This window comes from Accipiter gentilis, chromosome 12 (genome assembly GCF_929443795.1).
Source record: "Accipiter gentilis chromosome 12, bAccGen1.1, whole genome shotgun sequence".
Lineage (NCBI taxonomy): Eukaryota > Metazoa > Chordata > Aves > Accipitriformes > Accipitridae > Astur > Astur gentilis.
In genome coordinates, this window is record NC_064891.1 from 9,482,684 (window position 1) to 9,509,680 (window position 26,997).

The window sequence follows — 26,997 nt, forward strand, 5'->3', positions numbered from 1 at the left end:
GTTAGAAGATGCTTTTGCAACCTTTGTTTGGCCCAGTCATGGGTATACATCATGATACAGTCTTCAATTACACATGCTCATAATACATTTTTCCACTGACTCCTGCTGTATTCGGTGCACAAAATAGATGACGTGTTTAATGAACAGCTATTCAATAGCTTGTTTCCTTCTCATTGTTCAATTTGTGGCCCTCGGCCTAATTTACAACGTGTTGTTCAAACCGCCCTTTTAAGACAGAAGTAATATTCCCTTGGGGGCTCATCTATAGTGCTCATCAAAGTAATATCCACAGTGTTGAAAAAAATAATTAGTTTTCATTACATTTCTGTTAAGTGAAGAGACACAATTATTCCTATTTAATAGATGGGAAGCTGAAAGAGAGAGAGAGAAATGATCTTCAAAAGTTTTGACCGTTTGGACCCTTAGTTCAGGAAAAGGGGGACTTTTGTTTTTCAGAGTAAGTGTATTTCCTCTCGCTGATCCCAGTTTATAAACTGTCCTTGTGACTTTGATTATGCCTGAGAGTTTTTAACCTTTGAAGAAAAGATCGCAAGATCTCTGAGTGTCCAGAAAATGAGAAACTTTCCTGTGAACAGCTTGTTTTTAAGCACCTGTCTTCTATTAAGTATGATGTTGGGGACAGATGTAGCAGCATGAGTCCTGTTATCTGGTGTGAAGTTCAGTTGCCCTAGCTGTGAAGCCACCATCCTGTTCCCAGTCCTACAGTGCCCTAGACCATGTCTTTTAATTTCTCTTAAAAAAAAAAAATAAAAAATTTCAAATCGGATAACAGATGCTCTCTGTATCTCTTGTTGATCCCTTGGTGTAACCATCTAAGCCCTGACTGAGCCAGGTGGTTCTAATGAAATAACAGATATGCAATGATATGATTAGACTATATAATGTATTAATACAGGTAGAATTAAGGTTACATGAGTACCATTGCTATTTACTTTTTTCCTTACTTCTGGAACAGTAGACAACCATCTGTTCCATGGCAGTAGCTTCATGCTCTGTATGTGAGCCGCTACACAATTTGTCTAAAGAGTTTCAGAATATTTGCTGGCTGTAGATCTTGATTTCCCCCCCAGTTTTGGAGAACACTAGGCTTTAGGAAGCACTGACTTTTCTGTCCATTTCCCCTTTTTCAACCTCACAATGTAATTTCTCTGCTCCTCCTGTGCCACTGGTACTGTTCCCAGAGTCAGTCCTGGGTCTGCTCCGCCGGTGTTGGCAATCCTATTACCATGTTTGTGGTTTTTGATCTAAAGCATGTGAATGTAAAATCTTTAATAGCTGAAGTCTTTCAGATGAACATTTTGAGTTCATCTTGAGACAGTATCAAAAAAGCCTTAAATCGGAGGTGGAAGTTTGATCAGAATATCTTACAATAAAATAAATGCAGTACCTAGCAAGAAAAGGTTGTATATAACAATCATAACTACTAGATGTACCTATAATAATTTCGATCTTAGAGGCTCATTTGAGTACCTAGCAAGAAAAAAAACATTTTTTTTTGTTTTGTTACTTTCTGCTGAAAATATGACACATTTTTCTTGCATTTTATGCATGTTAAATGATACAAGATGCTGTATTTTACAGAACATGTGACATAAACATTTATTCTAATTTTCCTTTATAAGTGATTTCAGATTTCACTTCTGGTAATCTTTGCTCTGCCAGATGAACACAAAAGCCTCAACTCCTTTACTCCAAAAAACCCCAGAAATTAACAATTAAAAATAACAATTTTTATTCTTTGAAATAAAAATTCAAGGCATAAGGGAAGACTGCTTCTAGCTAGAAAATGTCCATGGTAAGTGTCTGGTTACTATAGCAATCGCCATGGAGCATGTGACCAGCATGATAATTGCAAGGTATTTAAGAGCCTTTTGTCTTGCATAAGTTTGATGTCTTCTAAACAGAGGTGTTATGCGAGGTCACATACACTCAATTGTAACTACCAGATGGATGGATAATGCAAACAATCAATTTGCAGCTCCCACTGGGCAGAAAATGGTGCATCCAGTTCATAGATTTTAATTTGTTTGATCTACAGCACACTATAAGTGTGGAGAGGAATTTCTTCTCCCCAGTCTAAAATTTTTTTAAATCTGTGTTTTGACTATCAGTTTGGATGTGAATCTTTGCTGCATACGTGTTTTGTGGAGCACTTCAAACTATGCAGTTGTACCTCTGCGAAACTTGGCTGACAATTATAATGCAGATAATGCTAGAAATATTGTATAATCCCAGCAAATAGGAGGTGTTAATACTGAAGGACAAAGTAAGTTAGTGTTTCATTAAAATGACCAATTGTTTTAAAGTTAATTTTCTTTAGGCGTTACTTTGTCTAATGAGCTTGGTGGCTTGACATTAATAATGCACTCTTTCTAGAAAAAAAAAAGATAGTGTCAAATTTGTGTACTGCATTACTTTTTAATGGGTATTTGAATAGGTAGTCTCAGATTTATTCCAGAGTATAGCACTGCTGATTTGACTTTCATCAGTGTTTAAAGGCTGTTGAAAATCTTATTTAAAAAATCTTAAACATTGATAGTGTCTTGCCGCTTCCATGGAATGACACTTTCCTAGAAGATAGAAGCAACAAGGAATAGAGCCAAGTGATTAAATATATACTTTTTTTAAAAAACACATATACAAGTTGTTGACAGTATCAAACTCAGATGTGGAATTTTCACAGTGTGGGAATATTTACCTTTGAAAGAAGAACCTTTTCTGTAATACACATTTTCAGTATTACTGTGCATCATCAATGATGGTCTATTTGATGGATGATGAGAGGGTACTATGTATCGTTGCTTTACGCCAAGAACACACAGCTAGGTATCGTCTTTGTTTTGTGATTGCTACCACCAACAGATAGTCATCTGGGGAAATGAGTCCACCCGAGTGTATTTGCCACAGAAGTATCTGCTGTCTTTCTGCTGTGTGGAAAGGAGCCATGGCAGGCCTTCGTGCTGTGCCAGTGTTGGGAGGCTCCAGAGAAGCGCTGAGGGCGGCTGGGGAGAGGGGCTCCCTTCCTACTGCTGTCCACGGCCCGGGTGCTGAAGTCCCAAACGAGGAGTGAAGCGGAGCTGGGATTTTGTGTTGATTTTCTTTTTCTTGGGTTTCTTTTTCAAACGGGGTTTGTTAAAAGAATGGAAGTACACTTCAGCTGTATTTCTTGGAAGGTGGCTTTGTAGTTCTTGGATGCCTTACTATCCTGAGAAGATTCATTCAATCGTAGCTATGTAATATAAATCCAGATTCAAGAAAGATCACTTTGTCACATGTTTTAGAAGCAAACTCTGTAATATTCCAGTAGTTCTTAAACACAACAGGTTATTTTTAATGGAAAACTGTGACACATGGTTGGAAGAATCTGCTTATTAGAAGATTAGTCAGAATTGGTAGAAACAAACACTGACCCACCTCTGGTCACTGTGCCTTTTTTTTTTTTTTTTTTTTTTTTTTTTTTTTTTTTTTACACTTGGGGTGTTTTTGTGATTTATAATTTGGGCTAGAACCTCAATTATTCTTCTTGTAAATATTTTTTATCTCTTCCTCTTCCCTGGTCCCATCCTCAACTAGGTAGAAGAAAATTAAGATTGTATCCTGCATTTTGCTGGAGGTAGCGAAGGTCTGGAATGATAGGTTCTGCTCAGCTCCCGTAGTGGAGCCATCTGGATTCTCAGCAGGTCAGGCACCCACTTGTACTGCATCTCAGGCCTCTGTTTTCAAGTCATACTTGTGTTGATTATTGCTGTGGGTCCTCAGTCAGACACAGGTAGCCAAGAGTTTGTGGCCATACAGTTAATCGGCTCAGTATCTGTCAGCAGTGGTTATTGACAAGTGGTTAAGCCATTGGTCTTCCACTGTAGTTCTTTTTCCATGCTGATAATTGGAAGATATGCTGGGGAAAATGAAATGAAATTGATATGAATTGCCCAGTTAGATCTTTTAGTTGTTTCATCCCCTCTGTCTCTGTCAAGAAATGAATCCTTTCATACCAAGGAATACACAGAATTGGGTGAAGAAATTAGGTTGCATCCACTTTGCATTAAACAAAATAATAAACATTTTCTGTGGTCACCAAGTCAAGGTTTGTATCTTAAAAGCCCTGCTTGCTCCTTGCATAAGGAAGATCATTATATTAGTGGGAGATATTTTTTTGTATTTAAATGGTGATGGTTGGGTAGGCTGGATGAAGTCAACAATGAAACTCCCCTTGTCTTTATCAGGGCCAGGATTGCACTCAGAATTTTTACACAGAGCAAGCTATAGGGGGAAGAAAAATAAAATGTGACTGCCAAGTTAAAAAGGAATGATTTGATTGTTTGTTGAGCAGGGTAAAAATATTTTCCTTGGTCTCTTGTGTCTTTTGGGTGTTTTGTTGTTGTTTGTTTTTTTTTTTCTTGCTTGTACCTTTGTTTGCTACTGATTCTCTTTGAGCTGTATTCGTTGAGGAGGGAACAAATAGGGAACAGTTATATAACAACATGTAAAAATGCTTAATTCTGTGATACGTGTTATTTAACTTAATTTCATCATAAAAATAATTTGTTCAGATTTTTTGGTATAATGAGATAAATGCATACTTTAACTCTTTCGTATTACAGTTTCGCTCAATGATTTCAGTGGTAAACCATAGATGGCTTTTTTCTCCACCTCTGATTCGCTCTATTGTTCTTCCCTTATCAGGGTGGGACAGATGGAAGCTGAGGGTTCAGCTCAAGGTAACCAGCAGAAACTCCTGTAGGGGCAAGTCGATAAAATCCCACATGATCATCTGTGCCATGCTGCTGAATAGATACAGAGCACTTACTGGACATGATATTTAGAGGTTTTGTGCCTTTTTTTTTTTTTTTAATTAATGCTAAATATAGAAGCAACTGACAAAATATAGGCGTCATCATTTTAAGAATTACAATATTTGCAATTACTCAACTGGAACACCTGAATATTTTAATGCCTTTAACAACTACTAAAAGCAATGCACTCTTCACAACAGCTGCAGAATCAAGGCTCTATTTCCAATGTACTCTGTATCACAGAACAGTCGAGGTGGGGAGGGGTCTCTGGAGACCATCTAGTCCAATCCCAACCTCAGATCAGGGTCAGCTAGGGCAGGTTGTTCAGGGCTGTGTCCGGTCAAGTTTTGAGTATTTCTAAGGATTGAGAATTCATAGTCTATATAGGTAATCCATTCCTTTACGTTTAAAAAGTTTTTTCTTACGTTTAACTGGAATTTCTTGTATTTCAGTTTGTGCCTGTTGTCTCTTGTCCTGTCACCGGGCACCACTGGGAAGAGCCTGTTTCAGTCTTCTTTACGCTCTCCCATCAGGCGTTTGTACACAGAAAGTCCTAGTTTAATTATAAGATAAGTTTCTAATTTTCATTGTTTGTTGTGATGGTGGGATTTTCAACATCTTAAATTTAATGGATCTGCTTCTGTTGAATTGAGTGGGAACAGAGCTGGCCTCGTAGGATTGAATTTTTAACTGTGCAAGTAACCAGGAATGATAGCATAAGGAATGACTCTGGAAGAAGAAAAAGGTGATTTTTTACTAGGAAAGCATGACTTCTGTGATTGAAAAGGGGAAGCTAGTGACTGCCTGCCTGAGCTAGTTCTAGGCCTGAAAGTTTACACAGCAGCAGTGATCCAACTGCAGCTTTATGGAGCTCAGTGCAGGCTAGCGTCATCTGCCAAAAGTTGTAAAAAGGACCTTCTCTGGCTTTGGTTTACATGCCGATCTGAATGCATTTGGGAGTAAGGGTCCTAGGTCTGGAAAACACCCAAGCAAAACTGAGTAAGGAAGCCCTTCCGATGGACCGCACTTACCAAATTGAAGGGATTCATTTAATACTGCTGCCATTACTGCTAATATACTACAAGAAGCTTCTGGTAATGCTTGCAGAGAGGCTGGCCAGCATTTTGCTGAAGAACTTTCAGGGAGAGTAGCTTCACACTTTTGGTGCATAATTTCTTTCCAACTCCATTACAGTAAATTTAAGCTGGGTTAGAATCTCCTTCATCAAAGTTGTACGAAGGGAAGTAATTGTACATTGTTAACCTGAGAGGTTGTTCATGGGAATGCAATTCAGATGTCGGGTGGATTAATGCACTTCAGCTAAGCACCTGGACTTGCATGTAATGAATACAGTCCTCAAAACAACATAACCGATAGGATATATCTGTGGGAAGTTTCCATGCACCAATCTACCTGATCATCTAAACCTTCTTTCATGGGAACTGCCTGATCATAAATTACTAGCTATTGATCTGGCACTGGGTTCTGTGGGTTGATAGATATGGGCTGGAGATACAATATCCCTTTTATAAACTGCTGAAGGGTGATCACGTATGTGACTTCAGCCCTCTGTTTCAACTGAGTTAAAAATTACTTCCTGTGTAATTCCCCATATTAGAAATTTGATTGTGTGTACATATCTTTTCAGCTAATAAATTTTGCTTTGTCAGGGAAATGCAATCCACGTGCTGTAATTTTTTTTCCTAACTGCTTTAAATGAGGAAGAATGCCTTCACCAGTCTTGAATATTTAGGACTTACTGGGGTGTTTGGGCATTTCTTTGAGACAGCTTGTGTGGTTATTAGATCTGAGCTTGTGCAGTTATTAGACCTATTGTCAATTCATACCATTCCCTGGTTGGTTAGGTTGATTAGGTTTCATGCTGGATTTCTGGCATCGTGGGAATTGAAGAATACTGACCTGTTGTTACTGAGCAAGAGCATTTGTTTGCTTTGACTACACCTAAAACTGTGTTGCCAAAGGTGAATGCCCAGGATTTGGGGATGTGAGCTAAGAGCAGTTAAGGTTAATGAGGTTGTCGTCCTTCAGTAAATGTGTACGTGTGAGTTTGTGCTGGTTTTGTAGCTCTTATCAGTAAGTATTTGAGATACTTGTCACAGTAGGTTTTTCCAGTATTTTATTTGTGGGCACTGTCCCACCGTACACTTGATTTCACAGGGAGTGGTGTGGCAGTGCAACTCTCGTGTACTGATAGAAAAAAAAAGAAAATATCAGGTGAGAAAGGTGCAGCTTCACAATGGACAATTACAGGCTGGTTTCTTAATGTGAGGGATCCTACTCTGTAGTCTAGCTTGCTAGTTAACCATGGCTTAATTCCTTCTGTATTTTTACCCTGGCATGGACTTATGTGAGGATGGAGTAGGAAGAAGTAGAAAACTTGCATGATGAAATTGAAAATCCTCAAACTGCCTTTCTCACTTCTTCCTCACATCTTACAGCCTGCACTTCACACTGGCTACCTCCCGGGGTACTGGCCTTTTGCTACTCATGGTGACTCCCAGGGACTTCATCCTTTCACAAAGCATCAAGCACTGAGGAAAATCTGCTCCTCTTCCTGGCTGTCAAGGATTTCTCCTGCAATCCTGTTTCTTTATTCTTTCCAGCTTGAAGACCAAAATAAATATAGAATTAAAAATGCAGTAGCAAGTCCCATCTCTTCTAGGGACAGAGGGACAAGTGATGAAATTGGACGAGAGTGAGAATACTGTGTTCTTCATCCCATTTACATCACTGCACTGTTACCTCTGAGTTTTCAGAACTGTCATGTGTGACTTGTTTTCTTCATATTTACATTCAGAAATATCAGTGATTTTTTTTTTTTAATTTTGCAAGAAACATTATCATAAGAAGAAAACCCACAATACATCATCACCACAATCTTCAACAGTCTGCCTTAACCCAAGGATCACTTCTTAGTGGGAATAAACAAATAGCAGACAAAGACTGTAAAAGGCTGGGTTTTGTATGAAAAACGAGCTGGGGAGGGGGATGAATTTGTACAAAATTTGACTAAAACGTGAAAGGGGACATGACCTCTTTCTTTAAAAACAGCATTAGTGTGCAGAGTAGGCTTGTTTGTAAATTAAAAGAATAACCACATCTTTACAGGTTTCACAAATTATTTCAATGAATGTCTGACGCTGATAACAAATGACTGTTGTACATCTTCCCCAAAATACTTGCTGTGACTGTGATTGCAGCTCTAATTATGGCATAACAGATGCAGTGTTGTATAGCACCCGCCTTCTTCAAGATTTGTAGCTCCCTTTACTTTTACATGAGTTATTTCTCTCTTTAGTGTAGAATTTACTACTGCTAGCTGTAACAAAGAAGTCGCTCTTCAAGTAAAAAAAAAGAAAAAGATTATCAGATTGTTACACTGCTTACATTGTTTTTGTGCTGCAGATGTTTGTTGTGTTAGCAGCCAGCGTGATTGTGGGAGTACATATTCATGCCTCATTGGGTCCTTTCCACTTTCTCCAACCTCTCCTCTGCTGAGTAAGCAGTTAAAGTGACTTTTTTCTTTTGTTCGGAGCCTTCGCTACTGTTTGAGAAGGAGGGCAAGTTACTTGGCTGTTTTGTTCAGTTGTAAGTGGAACGGTATTATTATTTTTTTTCTTTTTAGGGTATTCACGAGCAGAAACAGAAGACTACATTTGCAGTTCTCACATGCATTTACATGTGAATGTTGCTGTGTTGTTATTCCAAAACAAGGAGGTGGTGATTTATTTTAGTAGTACAAACTATCGCCTTATGCTGTGCCAATCCCACTGCCATTGTCTGTTTTAATACTGACAGTGAATCATCTCTGAGATGTTAGTTGTGGCCACACGCCTCGCTCACGTGTAGGAGTTTTGGGATGAGGAGGGTGTCTGTGTGTGCGTGAGCAGCACCTTGGGCCGCAGTGACGTGGGATATGTGGGAAGCTCCGGGTGTTCCTTCCTTGGCTACTGCCAGGCAGGGAGAAGCGCTTGTGACTTCTTAGGAGCTGTTCTGTCATTTCTGAGGAAGGAGGACACAAGCCTTTCTTGATGGAAGTACCTTCTGTTGTGAGCCGCTTTCCTTCATGCTGCTCTTTGTTTCTTGGTTCTTCTATTTAAATAAAGCAAATACCAAAGCTCTCCTTAACACGTGTACCGGGCCAGGGCCAATCTGTCGCACAATAGTGGTTCTTTCTGCCAGGTGAACTAGAAGTGCATAGCGTGCATTTTCCAATGAGACTCTTACGTTTGAGAGCTCGTCTTGAGTGGGGAGAGAACAACCGGTGACATAGTGCCTGGCACCGGTTGCCCAGAGCGGTGGCCGATGCCCTAGCCCCGGAACCACTCCCGGCCAGGTTCGAGGGGGCTCAGAGCAACCGCACCGAGTGGAAGACATCCCTGCTCGCTGCAGGGGCGTCGGTGACCGTTCCACGATTCCAACCACCGCTTCTGCCTCCGGTGCAGCACCTCCCTCCCTTCCCGGCAGCCGGGGGGAGGCCGGGGCACCGCCGCCCGGCACCGCCGCCCCGCCCCGCCGCCGCTGCTGCCACGGCAACGGCACCGGCACCGCCGCTGCGCCCGCCCCCGGCGGGCACCACCCGCGGCCGGGGCTGGGCGGCCGGAGGTTTTCATGGCACGGCTCGGCGCCGGCAAACCCGCTCGCTAGGATGAACGAGGAGGCAGCCCAGAAGAGCGACGGCGGCGAGAAGTGCAACGGCGGTAATCAGAGGAGGAAGAGACCCAAGAAGGTGGGGCTGGGAGCCGACGGGCGGCGGTGCGGGGCTCGGAACGTGGCTCCCGCCCTGGCCTTGGCAGCGGGGCCGGGGCAGGTAGCCCGGGCTGGCCGGCAGCCGCGGGGAAGCCGCTTGGGGGGGCGGGAGGGAGGGCTGCCGCGGCCCGGGGGAAGCCGAGGCGGGCGGCAGGGCGGTCGAGGGCTGCGCTCCCGGGAGCCGACCTGCTGGGACTCCGCAGGCGAGGGCGGGCTCCCTGGCCGGACGGGGGAATAGATGCCGTTGTGATAACCGAACCTGGGGGTTAAGCAGAGGGTCGTTGCTTGCTTGTTGCTGCTTTTTTTTTTTGGCGAATAGCTGTCTGTTTTGTCGGGTTGAAGTTGCTTTCTTTAGGCAGGGGATGCCTCTCAGCGCGGGCTCCCCCGTGCTCCCCGTAAGAAAGAGGGCACTTGGTTTTGACAGAGGAAATGTAAAACCCCTGTGCGATGGCATCGGCTTGACTTGTGGGCTTCTGTCCCTTCCTCTTCAAGCGATACGGCTGCAGATTTATAAACCTTTAGTTTACTGTGTCCGGAAATGTTTCTTAGATTGCGTTATAAACAAGCATGCAGAGATGTGTCGCCGGCTTTTGTACCGTCTGTGGTAATTCAGCGATGCTAACAAAAATAACTAGGTAAAAATGTGAATTGTTCAGCCACACCCAGTTCTTAGAGCACTTTGTGTGTCCAGTCTCTGTCGTAAATGGTTGATTTGCAGGGTATAGTGTGCTTACTCCTTCAATCCTCTGCTTCAGGTAATTTCTTTTTAATGGCTCTAATTGTAGGTAACTATTTGTTTCTGCTTGGGTTTCCTCTCCTTTCGAAGAGGAAAGATGTCTGTGGTTCTGCGTAATTATGACATAAACTGGTTTACGGTTCTTCCCCCCCACCCCTTAATCTTAATTGATACAATATCAGTCACCCCACTGAAATGTCTGGGACTGCTTGCAGGATGAGGAAGAATTTAATTCATACAAAGTATATTCATCCGTGAATTCTGCAGTCCCTCGTTTTGCATAGAATTTGCATTTTCACCAACATGGTATATGAGCAAGACAAATTGCTACAAATGGAAATAATCTGTAGAGCTGCAGACAGACGCTTGCTCGGGGACTTTTGCAAGGGTTTTGACCTGGTGAAGAAAAGCTGTTTTGTAATAGGTGATACTGTTAGTCTCCATTTTATCACAGAGGGAAGATTCTGTATGTATAATGGTAAGGGCATAAGATAATCCAGTCCAAGAAAGAAATTGAACAAAAACATCCTCACCCCACCCCATTGTGCTTGGAATATTGCTTGGATCTCCACACAGTGGGGGATTTTATATAGCACGTTGGCCTTATATTTAAGCAGAGCCAAGCAGCAGAGGAAATATTTGCTTCAACTTACCTCTGAATTTGAAGGGTTTATTTGTGGGAGTATTTAAATCTAGATGAAGAAGTAAAAAATCAAATGATCAAGTGCATACCCTGTGTTTTCATTTGACTCTTAGATAACCTGGGAACAATGTCATACCAGGGGAGAGGTTTTGAAGACCTAGGGAATTGAAGTGGGTGTTTCCCTCTCCTCTTTTTTATCCATCTGTACGTGGTTTCTTGTTTTGCCATTATTTTCCAAGTAAAGTGGCCCAGAGCCTTTCAAGGTTGGAACACAAGTATATGCCGCTGCTGCCAAATGAATGCTTAGAAAGCCTCTCATATTGAGTCTCCATATTCAGAGTCTTCTAACAGCTGATGCATCTTCATTTTTCAAAAAACATAATGAATATTTGGGTATCTTTTTACAGTTGTATTTTACAACTAGAAAATATTAATCGGGTATTTTTAATTGGCAAATGTAAGCCAAAAAATTCTTAGTTGCTCAGTTTGGATGCAATAGATGTTGGTGCCTCAGGTCTGGTATTGGATTAGCTCTGCTGAAGCTTTACCCTTAGTGACTTCATGAGGAAACACAGCTTTAGGCTTTAATATTCTTTTTAAATTCTAAGAATAATTTTTGTAAAACCTAAAAATATATAATTTTTTTGATGAGAAATAGACACTCTTGAATAGCCAAGAGTATAAGAATTCCAGATTGAATTCCTTTGCATTTTGATTAAGTAGGCACAATTTCTTTTGGGAACAGAGATGAAAGTGCCAGGTGCAGGAGCTCCAAAATTAAAAGTAATGTAGCCTGTTTTCAGGTTCTGAACTACTTTTGCTGAATGAAGCTGCATTGCGCTATCCAACGTGCCCTCTATCTGTTCTGTGGAAGTTGATCCCTTTTGTGTGGATAATTAAATATTAATTGAGCCAGATGAGTTTGATCTATGTATTGGGAGAGACAGAGAGAAATGCATCTTAGATACAGCATTCAGCTTGATCTTCTGTATTCCAGGAGGGTGTCCTAGCTAGGAAGCAGTGTAGGGTTTTATCTAATTTTCAGCAGTACCCCAGGGGTTTTTTTATGCATGTACACTTGAAAATTAAAAGGCTTCAGTTTCATCCTAATACAGGATAGGAAAACCTGAAATTTTGGTAACGTGGAGAGAAAAAAACCTACTCACCCCAAACCAGATTTAATTCTTGTGGTGATGCTTGTGGCTTTGTGCATTCCAGTGAGTCAGTGGGCTGCCTTAATAGGTTTGTGAATCCAATGGTAGGGTTGCATCCAGTTTCCCTGTGGAACGTTGCCTCCACATGATAACTGGGATAGGGTGAAATTTGCGTTCCTGGAGAAAAAAAATGATGCTAAATTTTTGTGTTTCTCCAGTTCTAGGGTTAGAGAGCATAGGATGCATCATCCTGGAGGCAGAAGTGAACAGAACGGCCTTGTTCTGTTGCTGGTGTAACTGCATGGAAGCCCAGTGAGAGCAGCTCTTGGTGTGCATCGGTCCTCTCGTCTTGGTAGCTGGTGTACTATTCATGTTAAAGGAGTAGTATAGCAAGTGAATATGAATTCATAATACGTTAGTTTTTTGACGCCTCCTTTTGTGTTTTGCCAAGTGTATTGTGAAGTGTCATAAGTGCCAAATTCCTGTAATTCCTTTCAAGGATGTCTTTTATTATAGAGTGTTTCAGATCAAAAATGACTAGTATTGGTCATCATGTAGAAAATGAAGCATATTCCTGTGTCTAGTACTAAAAGCATTGATGGCAAAGGGGTTTCCAGAAACCACAGGTTCTTACTCCGCTGATCATAAAGCACACACCATTGATGGGTCGATGCAAAAATAATCTGGTTTAGCTTATTGTAGAATTCCAGTCTTGTCACTTGTATTGCTCATTATTTAAGAGAAATTAAAAGTTTGGAGTCAATTTCATACAACAAAAAGCTCAGAGGAAGTTGTAGTGCTGATTTAAAGGAAGACAAATGAAACTTCTTTCCTAACCTAAGCATTATCTCCTATTTTAAATGTATCTGTGGAAAAAATTAAATTGGATGTATGGGGTGAGGTGTTTCCACTGCAAGTTGTATACTTGCTAATGGAATCATTGCCGTGTACAAGTTAATACTTTTAATGAGTTCTAATTACTTAAGACTATTCATTCCATGCACTTGGTAATTGAGACCCATTTTGGAATACAAGTGCAGCATTGGTCATCTATGTTGAAGAACAAGAATCCAAATGTACACAAAGCATGCAGAGAGGGATTACTAGGAGAGAGCCTGTCTTACGCAAAATAGAAGAGCTTGGGTTTAGTGTGCTAAAGCAAAAGGCTATCTGAGGGGAAAAGGAAATGAGGCTCTTCAGCAGCCTTCTAATAGGTTTAATCAGGTAAAGAGCCAAGAGAAACTTGATTAATTATGGATGAGATGCGATTTCTCAAATGTATCACTGGACTAGATTCAACTGAAGGAGGTCCCTTTCGATCCCATGTTCCTGTGTTTTCACCTATGTCATTTACTGCGCTGTAATAATATTACGTAACGGTTTAATTCATGGTAAATGTGGCTATTTAAGTTTTCTAAAATGTTTGTTTACCTGGTTATTTCATTCTTCCAGCTACCAAATTTAGTGGAAAATTGGATGCCATCAGAAGAAAAATTTGAACCAGTGTCCATCTCTCCCTAAAATCTGTATGGGGGCTTGTATGACAGCACTTCCAGTCTGCTGGGTGGCGTTTCCTCTAAATTGCTTTCATTTCACACTTGCGAAGTCTAATTTAGTCTTCTCTAGTTGCTGCTGTTTCCCTTGCTATCCTATTATTACTGGTGACAGACAAATAGCTGTGACAATGCTGCTCTTTGCTGTACCATTTCATGATCCAACTGAGACAAAACCAGAGTATGCCTCCTCTTCTAAGAACACGTCCTCTAGTTTTAGAAGAAAGAAGGTTTTCCTTCAGACGACACACAGTAAACTGAACAGGCAGAAAGAGCTAATGAGGAGGACCAGGATATCTAAAAGGCTTTATCACAAAGCAAAAGTGGTGGTTACAAGTTAACCTAACTCACTGGTGTTCAATATTTGTTAATTTTACTAGTAACATAGTTTCTGTAAGTCTGGAAGGTTTCATTTTTTTTTCAGCTGAACCAGTTTTAGAGAACTGGAACTGCCTTGCTTTCAGTTGGGTTAATCCAATTTACATGAATGCAAACAAGCAGAGAAATGGTGCTAGAATTTCCTCTGGAAAGAAGAGAATAAATGGAAAGACAAACTTATTTTTAGGTCATAGAGGTAAGAGACAGGTTTGTAAAGAGACTGTTAGGGATCTAACCAGACATATTCTGAAATGTCTGCACTACATTTCAATATGGTTTGCGCTGTTGTAAATCTGACGCAACTCCGCTGATATTCTTGCATTATTGAGATCAGGTTTTGCTTGTTCTCTTTGCCTTTTCGTCCTATCACGGGGCTTCCAGCACATTTTGTGCCAGATATAAACCTAATATTAGAGCTACAAATGCTTCGATGTGTCTTTTCTTCTCTCATTCCCTGCCTGTCCCCCTGAGCTTTAGTTGCTACGTGCATTGGTAACAAAATGAAAATGAGGTGTATTTATTCTGCTATGAGGTTAAGCACCTTATCTCTACGTCACTAGTTGCCACAGAGCAACCATCACTTTTGATGATTGCATCAGCACAATGCCCCGTGCTTCTCTCATGGCAGCCCCATGGTGGTTGACACTCTGGAGAAATAATTTCCATTTACTTAGAGCAATGAGACAGGGAAAATAATGATGGACAATACAGCTGAACATCTGGACTACAGCATTTGGTGGTGGTGTTGTGGTTGTTTTTCTAGCATGGTAAAGTGTGTAAGACAGAGTACGTGATACTTACTGGCCACATGGCTGAGCCTGGCCTTTCTAGCTCTTTATGTTCTAGTGTAACAGGATCACTTCAAGCTTTATTGTGCTCTGTTGTATTGGTGGAACAAGCCGTGAACAAGTCTTGTGGTTGACGCAACTACTTACAAAGTTACGTTTATTCATTGTGGGCTTTGAAGTTAATGTCTATACATTGCTTTTAAAAATGTTGGTGTTTTTTTTTTTTATTAATAAAGTAATAGGAAGGTACAAAGGGATGGAGTTAGTGTATTGGCAGATTTGTGCAAGTGTTACATTTCACAGATTAAATACTGTGAAGGTAACAAGGAGGAAATCATCTGGATAAGAGTGGTGAATTTTATGCAGAACTGCGTGAAGTGTTGAGCCTGCATCCGCCTGCTGTACAGTCTGGGCTCCTACTTTATCATTTGCAGTTCTTGCTCATTTTCACCAATGTTTGGCAAACATCAGTTGAGTCAGAGAAGCGAGTCCCTTTTTCCCCAGCCAGCTTCCCTTTCTCCCTGCAGGGTGCCTGGGGCTGTCAAGTATTGCACATATTGTATCGCATTTGCACATCTCGCAGCCTTGTCACGCGTTCCTGCAGGCCAACAGTGACACAGGCTGAGCTGGGCTTTCAGGCGGCAGCTTAAAGCTGCCTGTCCTGGCTCTCTGGGGACATTGGGGTCCGTGCTGGAGGCAGCCACATGCGCTCTGTCTGCCTCCTCTCCTCCTGGTTATGCTGCAGCGTGTGTATGATGGAAGAGCATCTGGGAGAAGGGTTTTAGCAACAAGATAGGTCAGTGAGAAGGTCTGATACTTACAAACATACCTGTAGTGAGCGTTCTGTTTGGTGTTCTGTAGGTTTTTTTTGTTTTGCTTTTTTAAATATTACTTATTGCACCATTTCTCTCTTCAGGCAGTCACCATTCAGCAAGATGTGTACACAAGGTCTGGCTATTCAGCTGATTTGAGCAGCAGTCTGGGGGTGTATCAGCACCCTCTCGGGTTCTCTGCCTCTCTTACCTGCCTGTCCCTAGCAGAGATGCCGTGTTTTGTGCAGCTGTGTCCCTGCGTCCACTGGGCATGCTATGTTTTTGTTTTAGATTGCGTTTCTGGCTAGGAAAGTTTTTCCACTCTACAAATTGAGACTGACATATGCAGCACGTAGATATTTAGGCTAGACGTTGGGAACCCTGGAGCTCTGAAATGCAAGGAACAGAGGGAGGCCAAGAAAATAGCAAGATGGCTAGAGGCTCTTACATCCTCATGTATTTGCAGGAATTAATTATTTCAAAATCTTTCCTAGCTGATTAAGTGGGTTGCTTTTGTCCTGGTGACAGAAATTGCTGAGCTGAAAGTTTGAACTTACTGTTATTATTCCTACACTGTATAGGAATAACTCAGTATTTCCATACTTAGGTTTCAGTAGAAATCTGCTATACTGTTATTCATTTGGTGTGATCCTAGTAATTTTGCATTTTCTTCTTTACTTCCACTTGTTTTCGTTATGCTCTGGCACCAAATACAGGAGGGGAAAAATTTTTTTACGAAGTAGATGGTGGTGGGCCAGTGTTTAAGGCTCCCTCAGAGTAGTTTCTAAAATTGCATGAGAGAGGCAGTGAGTTGCTTCAGGTCACTTTTTGTCAACAATTCCTACTTGAAAATACATGTAATTAGTTTTCAAATGAATCTTTTTCTTTTGTGAGTGTGATTTTGGGGGATGGAAATGTAGTATTACATCTTTGCCTTTTAAACAAAAAGGCAGTGTATCCTTACAGGCATTGCAAGTCAAATGTGTGGGCATTGATTAGTCTTCCCCAAACCTTCTTGAAACAAAAACGTTCCTTGAGCACACAGCAATTTAGGGAGTGAAGGTAGATGCCTACCCATATTATCTCACCTTTTCTGTGGCTGCTTCCACCTAGCCTGCAGTTGGGTTACATGCAGGTAAACAATTTGTAACCTACTTCTATTTTCTCTCAGGTTAGCTCACACACGTGCGTGTGCACACACACACACATAATTTTAGTCCATGAATGAAGTGCTCTCTGGAGAATAGGATTGGCTCCTAAGGAAACGATAAGAGTAAATGGCAGTAATTGCAGTTTGAACTCATTTTTAGGTTAAATAGCATATAGGTTTCTGCCACAGGCAAAGTATTTCAGAAGTGCTTGGTTGCTTTGTTTAATCCAGTCTTGGATGGCATGCGTTTATATTATGCTGTCGTACTGGATCTGAGCAAACAGAGTGTATGGATTTAAATTGACATCAGGAATGCACAGATTCCTGTGACAATTTAGCTTCATGATCAATTAAATCTGTAATTGTTCCACTACTAGGCTTTCTTTATAAGGCAGTGTTTGAAGTATCTGTCGACATAGTTGAGGCAGCAAAGAACATTGGTGATAGTTTTGAAATACATAAATGAAAGTGTGAACTGATGAAGTTTATAAACAATTTATACCCTTCTATAAAAAATTCTGAACCTTGTTTGTATTAAAAATTGTGCCACTTCCCTGTGACTGAAAGATTCTGCTAGTCCCTCTTTTTTCAGTGTTTTAAACATCTAATATGCCTGGCAGCTTTCAGTATCAGAGATCAGATGTCAACGTATAAATGTCAAGAAACAGTGGCAGTCATTCATCATGCAAACCCTTAGAAGCCTAATCTGACTGTCCTGGTAGATACATTGCTATGATCCAATCAAAAAATGAATGAATAGGCGTAAACATCAGGAGAAGCAAGCCATGGGTTGTGTATGTATGCGTTTGTATGTGTTGTTATGCTGTATCTCAGCCTGTTTGTGCATGTTTTTTTCTAGTGCATGGCAACTGAACACAGTGGGCCATAGTCTCTGCTGGATGTCAGCGTAGGTTTGTTAGAGCCAGCAGGGGCTCTGCCAGCTTTCATCAGCTGAGGATCTGGTCTCTTGTTGCTGTGTACGTATGCAACAGAGCAGAGTGTGGTGAATATCAGAAAACAGAAGCTCTGGAATGGGTGCCGATTTTCCAATCAATCTATGATTTATGCTCATTAGCTTTGACACACTGAAGAAAGGCGCTTTATGAGCTGGCATTTCCATTTGCGCTTTAACTGCTTTACTCATGCTGAAGACAGAGTGATGACTACAGCATTTGCAAAAACAAGTGAAAGAGTAAGATGGGAAATGCATTCTGTGCCTTGTCTAAAGGTCACCACCCTGCCAAAGGCTCACTGCTCTGGTTAGAGATCACGGCCTCCAACTCAGTCATTGGAACTACTGATACTGTGTTATTTTGTGTAAAAATGCAAGTTAAATGGATTAAGTGTAGAGTTGAGTTACACGTTTCCTTTGGTGCACTTCAGAGTTGGGGAGGAAAGGTGTAAGTATCTTCCCCATGTACCTTGTGTTCCCCACCTGAAAGACAAGCGCAGCTTTTGTTGTTGCATTTATTTTTTGTTAACTGCTTCTAATGGTGCAGAAGGTGTTTTCCAAGGAAGCCCTGGCACTTGCAGAGCTTGCGATCACTGTGGCTGGGTTTGGAGGTGTAAGCGTGTGGGGGCTTATGGTTAATTATACTTGACACTGTGTATTTGTACGTGCCTCTCTCCCCCCAGATGTCAGCATAACTGCTTTTTTCACAGCAACATCACCAACAGAAGCAGCAGGCGATGGCTTTCAATTGTAAAACAGCTGCCATGAACTCATTATGCACTAATGTATACTTTAAGATGCAAGATTGGTCCTTTGCAGTGTAAGCTTAGGAGTGTAGTTGACAGCAGTTAGGATAGTGGTGTACAACATGCAGTTCCTAGAAATCATTGTTATAAACCGGTTGCTACCTCTGAACAGAAATAATACAGTCTGGCTCGTATTTATACAGCAATTACATGAATGGAATCCCAATTTTTTTAGTGAATGAACAGAAAAAATCCTGCTGGAAATATCTTCTGCACAATGTAGCTTCATGCAAATGGAAACCAAATACACTTAATTAAAAAAACAATCATGAAATAAAAGCAGTAAATACAATTAATGAAAGTCACTTTTTAATTGATGTAATTGAAGTGATGAAGATACGGTTACAAACCAGTTGAGTATGAGTTAGAGTCAGTGAAGCTTTATGCATCGGGTGTTGATGCTGGTGACCAGAGTTAATGGATCATTCATGTGGGCAAGTGACATTTGGACTGGGACCTTTGTTTATTTTCTCCCATCCGTCCTCTTGGGAGGATTAATGTGATGATGAATTCCCCCCCACCCCCCCCAAAGGAGGGAACAAATGGTTAACCTTTTGTTGAAACTTCTGAGATAATAGATGTAGTTAATCTCCCTGAAAGAGAAGCCCTAGTTAATACAGAATGAAATCAAACACTTCAGATTGGGTTAGTTTCCAGGCTCCAAAGTCTGTAACGCGGCTGTAGCACTTGTAATCTTGTTTAGAAATAAGTTCTGAAACCGATGGGGTTATGGGTTTGTGTTTTTCTGTTCCAACACGGAGGCCACAGTTTGAGAAGTGGTGTAAGATGGCGCTGCGACCAGTTGAATTGGGCATGGCTTGTCCTTCCTGGGAACCAGAGTAAGAAACTGATGTCTGTTTGACCTCCCTTCTTTCTGTAGAGGAGATGGGAAGGGATGGAAAGGAGCAACTGGGAGGGGAGAGAAAGTGGAGCCATTTCTTGTGTGACAGTTTCAGTGCTTGACTAAATCATTGGAGAGAAAATTCTGGATCTTTTTCACTATTATGTACTTATAAAAACCTTTATTGGAACAGTATGAAAAGCACATAATTATTTGGTGCTTTTTTTCTGTCCAAAATGTGATTTGTAGGAATACAAATGAAATGAGAGTGCTATTTACATTACTGTAATGCATGGTTCAACCAAGTGAGATTGGGCTGCCACTCTAATAACGGTGATATTAATATACAGTCATTTTATCAAATAGCATTTTTCATCATTTTCAGCTAATGTGCTTTTTAGAATAAAATTGGTATTACTGCTTCATGCTGTAGTCGGTCGCTTTGCAGTGGTTTGCCCAGGGCAGCCTCAGGTGCAAATGCCAGAGCAAGGCTGAGAACCTAGTGATCCTCAGTTCTCCTGCCTCTCTTCCACTGCTAGGGACCAGCTTCAAGGGCTTTTATTCCCCACATCACCCCCCCTTTTTAAAACCCTGCCTCTTCTCTTTGCTCTCCATGCCTTGTACTTTTCACCTGAAGACCTTCTGATCCCAAAGTCTGTTCTAAGAGGTTACGCAAAGCATTTGGGGACTCATTCAGATTGATTTGAACATTAATATCTTGAGATGTGCCCTGGAAAGCATACCTGTATCTTAGCTGCATTCAGACAAACCCCACAACTCATTTTTACAGCCTGAGTCAAAGCTTGCTGAAATTAATGGAAGGATTTCTGTTGATTTTAGTAATTTTACTGCCTTCAGTAATTTTGACTGCCTTTTAATGGCTTTGAGATTGAGACCATCAGGAATGAGTTGAATATTTCCTTGTTTATCCTTGATGTTTATGGCATGTAGCTACATTAGTAGCTGAATTAGGGCTAATTTTCAATATACTTAGAGCTTGGATCGATAAATTCTGGGGCCATGTCTTTAATCCTTTTCTGGAAAATTTTTCCTTATTACTTAGTAAAGTTGTCTGGATGGTTTTATTGCAGTAGTAATGATGACCATTAATATGTATTGATGTTTGTGGAAAACATATAATACCATCAGTCCATTTCCCAGCTTGTGGCATAAGATTCAGCAAACAGATACCTGTAGAAACATACAGATACTTATCTTGCTGAAGCATATAAATTCACCTTTAAATAGAAAAGCAGTGGTCAGCTATGATCTACCTGTATTTCAGTAAGGATTTAGTAAGTCATGTATTGCCTTGAGGTGGTGAAATGTATGGGTGGATTATTTATTCCAGATGGTATTAAAATAGTTTCTTCTGAGGAGAGTTGATTATTTTCACTGTTTTTGTTTTTTTTTTTTTTTTTTTTTTTTTTTTTTTTATAAGAACCATGCATCAAACAGCAACTCTAACTTCTGACTGCCTATCTTCAATTCTTTTGTATTTCACTTTACGCCATTGTCAAGACCCAGGCATATATTTCCCCTGCTGTTGTCCGTAGTGAAGCATCAGTGCTCATCAGTGTTCCATCACATGTGGCACTGAAGCATCTTGCTTCTTTTTGAAGGCATTATTAAACTCGCAAGATATGGCAGTAGCATGATTTTACTGAAGGTTGCTGGAGCTCTGGTTAATGATCAGTAAGAAGAAAGCTGGAATTAGACACCAGCAAGCACATTGATCAAATGAGCCATTATTTTCCTGGAAATTCAGTTCTTCCATTGCCTAGTGTAGTATTGTCATTTTAAGTATTGGCACTGAGGTAAATGTGTGAACAATTAGTTTTTCCAGCAGTAAGGACAGTCGGTATGAATTTGTAACAAACATTAACATTAAGATTAGTGTGACATGATAACTTTAAGATTAGCGGGAATGAAATATGAATGGAAACATATAGGGGTGTGGTGGTAAACACCAGAAAAAATTGTGACAAGAAAATAAGGGTTCAAAGAATAGCCTCTACTGGTAATGCAGCAAAATGGAAAAAACATGCCATTTAAGTCCAGGCCAGAGGGATTGTGCTGTGAAAAGCCCGCTGCAAAGATCACTTGGTCCCAGAAGACCCTGCATCCATTGACTGCAGGATAGCAAAAGAGTTGCTGCAAATCATATCTGCTGCTCCTTTTCCTGTTAGCCCACCAAGAGAACAGACCTACATTTTAGAGAGAAAAAAGGAAAACCAGACAACAAGCAGCAATGTTTTGACTTAGATGTATGAAAGCTAAAGTAAGCAGGATTCTTACCACCCTGTGACAAGTGTTTGACATGTAATGAGTATAAAAGATCTCTCTGAAGCTTGTTCACTGTCACCAATAAAGAGGTATGGGTAGCTGCCCTCCCATGTCCTGTGTTGCAGGTGATGCTGTCCAGGCTGCTCTGCACACCCACCTTGGTGCTTGTGAAGATGTGAGTGTAAGACTGCAAGTGAATGAAATTTTTAAGAAAATAAATAGGAGTGGTAAAACAAACATACTTAAAGGTTTTTTAAAATAAGTATCAGGTTCTCTCTTCATAGCCCACAGAGTTCTGTTTCACTAGTTTCCTACAAGGCTCCCAGTGTTGCTGGAAATAAGGATGAGGTTTTGGAGAATCAGGCTGTGTTATTGTTTCTAAAATACAAACTGAGGTGCATGTTTATTGTGCCTGAATTTGCAAATTCCGATGCTACCTTGTTATGTCATACAAAGCCCCCAACCTGTGAAAGGTTTAGTGTGACTGTTTTGAGTTTTTTTTCACACAGTCAGCAAAATTGTTATGCTGTTCTGCATTGCTGAAAGCCTTCATTACAGTTTTTGGTGTGCAGATGTTGCAGTCGTAAGGATAATCTAAAATGTGGTACATAAATGTAGTGCTCCAAGGACAACAGGGAAGGCACATTAATTGCGAGAAGCTTTTGCAACAGCTTCAGTTATGACAGAGATTTCATTTTAAGACAGACAATGAGCTTCTCAATACAGGAGTAATGTCAAAGGATACAGATGATGTTATTGGATGCTTGTGCTGACTGAGAATAAGACTTGGGTTTTATTGTAGCTCTGTGTTGTGGTGTAACCCCAGCCAGCAATTAAGCCCCACGCTCCCCCCTGGTGGGATGTGGGAGAGAATCGGAAGAGTAAAAGCAAGAAAACTTGTGGTTGAAATAAAGACAGTTTAAGTAGTAACGCAAAAGCCGTGCATGCAAGCAAAGCAAAACAAGGAATTCGTTCACCGCTTCCCATCGGCAGTTCCTGTGTTCAGCCATCCCCAGGAAAGCAGGGCTCCATCACGCATAACCGTTACTTGGGAAGACAAATGCCATCACTCTGAAGGTCCCCCCCTTCTTCCCCCAGCTTTATACGCTGAGCATGGTGTCCTATGGTCCGGAATATCCCTTGGGTCAGTTGGGGTCAGCTGTCCTGGCTGTGTCCCCTCCCAACTTCTTGTGCTCTCCCAGCCTCCTTGCTGCTGGGGTGGGCTGAGAAGCAGAAAAGGCCTTGACTCTGGGTAGGCACTGCTCAGTAGTAACTAAAACATCTCTGTGTTATGAACACTGTTTTCAGCACAAATCCAAAACATAGCCCCATGCTAGCTACTGTGAAGAAAATTAACTTTATGCCAGCCAAAACCAGCACGCTCTGACATGTTTTCCTGTGATTGGTGTCCAGAATTTCCATCTCCCGTTGGCTGTGGTTGAGAGTAGTGGGAAGGGCAATGCTACGTGAAGGCAGCTGTTAGCATTAGATGAGTGTGGAGGGGACGAGCTCTAGAGCTGCCCTGGGGCTGCATTTGCAGAGTGAGGTTCTGATGCAGAAGAATTACAAAGAAAATTCTGGGTGTGGAAAACCCTTACAAATAATGGCAGGGATTATTCGGGGGCAGTGGTACCCGGTGTGATTGTAAGGAATGAAAAACTCTCTTAGGCAAATAAATTAGCGTACCAGTAACTTTACTGACAAATGAGTAAATTTCTATTCTGAAGAGAATGCTGCCATTTATGAATGTGGTTGTATGGGAAAACTCGCTCTACAGTCTTTATTTTCAGAGCAGCAGAGAGAGTATATGTTTCACTGTGTTTCAAAAAACTCTGAAGACCTTAGCAGGAAATGTCAGTATGATCCCTTCCCTCTTTCAGATTTCTTTTTAAAAGCATTGTTTCATTTTTTATCTCATAAATGCAACTATAAATATAAATATTTGTGCTGTTACTCATAGGTATTGCTGAACAAAATTTTAAAGTTCCATTTTAATTACATTTTGTCTTACAAACATTTCAGAACAGAGGTGGAAGAAACGTACTTTCTTTACATTGATCTCATTCAGCATCTGTTAAAGTTGACATGAACTTTCAAGTTTGGCCACAAAGTAGGTTCAAATGATTGCTGAAGTCCTTTGTCCACTCCATGTGCAACGTGTCACTCCATGTAGTGCTCAGTGAATTTTTTTCTTAGGTTGTTAAATGCCTTCAGTGTATCTGTCTGCTCGAATAAAGAAATATTTCTTCATTGTTCTAAATGAAGAAATGTTTCTCTAGCCTCTGGGAATTTACTAACTGCAGAGGTTTCACAACTGGGTTGCTGGCACGTAATATAATATCAGTGAAATAAAATGGAGACCCACAGAAGAAAAAATTATGGGAAGGTTTTCAGGAAAATAACTTGAAATTCAAATAGGAACAACTCTAGGAAAAGAACTCCATTTTGTTTCTAAAAAACAAACAGGGTTTTTGTCCGCAACTCTTCTGTTCTTTAGACGTCATTTTGAAAATAAGGTTTATCGTTCTCTTTACTTCATCTCTTCTCTTGATATTTTTAAAGAATATGCCTAAAATCTCTTGTCTTGCTTGACTTGGCTGCTAGCCAAGTATTTAGTTCAGAATTTATTCAAGCTTTTGTCCTTGTGCCAGTTGCATTGTTTCCCCTGTGCAGGTGCTGGGCTTCCTGATAGCAGGCATAACAGCAGGTGGTAGCGGTCTGGGCATCGGTGACCACACTGCCAAAATTAATGAGCAGCGGCTCCACAACCCAGCAGCAGCTTCCCCGCTCACCTTTTCAGTCTTAGTAGAAGAGGTTCCCTTCCCCCACCTCGTCCCATGTCTTTTATAAGATTACCTTTATAAATGTGAGATCTCTGCTAATTTCTGTGTGTTCGATGCCAGGTGTTGATGTATGCATTTTTATACAGGTCATGAAATTTTATGTCACTGATGTAAAGCATGCTAGTTGTAAGGAGTTCAGCATTCGTTCTGAGTATGAGAAACATAGACATAACATTTAGACATTATGCTTAATTGTTCTTTAGCGATCTTGATGTGTACAGAAACAACAGTAAAACTACTAGCAGCATTAAGTTATTCCGTTTGTATAATGGATGTGTCTCTGGCAACAGCGTAATGTTAAAGATTTCCTCTTAAGATGTAGGTGCTTTCCATTTTGCAATAGTTATATTAACAAGGAGGAATTGTCAAGGAGATAGAACAGCGTGATGGCTTTTGTTACTTGAAGTTTCACTTGGTCTCTAAAATCAGGGTTTGATCTAATATGATGCTGAGCACTTGCTTTCCCACTGAGAATACAAAGTTGTGGATTAGTTTTCAAACATATATTGGGATAAGGGCTTAATTGCTCACATCCCTCTTGGCATGTATATCAACTGTTCATAGAAAGCAGTGAGCATCCAGCAGGGAATGAAAGAGTTCTTGGGTTTTGGGGACATGAGCAAATATGATATTAAAAATGTATGTGTGGTTTCTCTCACCTTTTCAAGGCTTTGCTGTTAAACTTTTATGCAGGACAAATTGCAGAGCTCTCTCAGCTGCTAGGGCAGTGCCTCCAGCTACAAATATTTTGAAGAGATGTCTTTTATTATCCTAAATAATTCAGAAGGGACAGGAAAAGGTTGCAGACTGTCACAGATGAGACCATCTCTCATTCAGTGCTGTGCTGTCACAGGGATAGCCTGTGAGTAATTTTACATCTGTAACATTCTAGCTAATTATCAGAATTCATGTTCTGTTATGATGAAATATTTTAAAAATATCTCATTTTGGTTTAGAATATAAAGAAGAAATTAAAAAACGATGCCTTATGCAATAATTTTTCAGAAGACTTTAGATATGGGAACTCAAAGCTCTTGTTTGCTTCTGGCAGTTAGTGACTGAGAGGGAGCAGGAACCATGTCTGAATTGACCTCTGGGTTTGGAAATCAAAATTCCCAGGACTCCAGACAGCCAAAAGAGAGTAACCTGAAGGTAGGAACTGCAGGTACCTGGGCTGAATAACAGCCATAAGAGATAGGAAAGAAATGAGCAAGATTTGCCATTTTTTGAGTACTAATCAATATAAATGGGACTTTTTTAACAGGGAAATTCCCAACCAGCTCTGTGTATAACCCCTTTGACTATATATACAGGTAAAGCACTTAAAACCACCTGTGCATTCATGTTTAGTTTTAATATTTTTGCTGAGTCTGGGTAGAACTCATTTGCCACCTTGGCAATAAGGACTTGGCTGAAGCAGACATGATAGTGAGTTGCATTTGAAGGGAAGCTGACAGATGAGGCTGAACCAGAAGACTGACGACTTCCTCAGAGTTTGATATTTGGGAATAATTTCATTCTGACACTAGAAATAGGAACTTGCTGATGAAATCTGCAGGGCTGAGAAGGGTTGAATGTGGGAAGAATGAGTAGTGCTCAAGAAGTGTTTATAGAAGAGGGATGAAAGGTACTAGTACAAAATATCAGATCATTCAATTGTGGCCTAATAAAGTTTTCTGCTACAGTCTTGGATCTTGATGTTTTGGAAGCCAAAGGCGATAAAGACCTTGATGCAATATAGTTGGTTGCAGGATAAAGATGAGCCACAAATTTGCAATAGCCATAAAAAGACAATTCGATGGTAATATCAAGTGTAGCCTTTTCACTAGAGATCATGAATGTCAGTGTTGGTGTATAAAACACTGCTGGCTTCTCATCTGTAAGAATATGCAAAATTTCATAACCCAGACTTTACAAAGATGATCTCAAACTGGAACGGGGCAGAAAAGGCCATTGAGGGGGCTTGGGAAAAGGAGCCTGTTTTGTAAGAGATGACAACATTGGCACAGACAGCAAATGGATATACATTTTCAGTGAATAAATTTAGTCCTGAAGTCACAGTGTTTGTAACCATTTGAGTAATGAGCTTTTGGAGGAACTCTCTGCTAAGAGAGTAGGGGCAAGTAAGTTCTTTATTTTAGCATGGAGTTAAATTAATGTATGGCTAGGAGTGGATGATGTGTTGCTTGCAATATCAAGAGGCTGGACCTGAGGACCAAAGACACCCCATGCGTGTGAAGTCAGAAATCTTCTGGGAACAAGTAGATCAGAGCAGATCTCCCTGACTAGAAGACCTGTTGTACTTTTTGTCTTGGCTGTGGGCAGCTGTTGTAGGCAATAGAGTGCCTTTTTTTTTTTTCCTTCCTTTTTTTTCCTGGGTTTATCAGGAGACTGAATTCCTTCATGTCTGTTGAGTCTGGATAGTATCAAAAGGAAATGTCTTTATAGGTCAACCACTTGAGATAAAGGCC

General features: G+C 40.7%; 1 protein-coding gene across 7 annotated transcripts in view; it reads left to right on the forward strand.

The window, feature by feature from the left end:
• Positions 1 to 26,997, forward strand: part of ANK2 (ankyrin 2) — a 379,623-nt gene that overhangs the window by 117,477 nt on the left and 235,149 nt on the right. For 3 of the 7 annotated variants that reach the window (XM_049814685.1, XM_049814680.1, XM_049814683.1), the window contains exon 1: positions 9,432 to 9,564. The exons of 2 other annotated variants lie outside the window; for them this stretch is intronic. In XM_049814685.1, the coding sequence (XP_049670642.1) occupies positions 9,484 to 9,564 (81 nt within the window). In that variant the 5' untranslated portion in view covers positions 9,432 to 9,483. Of the gene's footprint in view, positions 1 to 9,429; positions 9,565 to 26,997 lie in introns of those variants that run through there. 2 more of the 7 variants (XM_049814664.1, XM_049814671.1) reach the window with 1 other exon arrangement.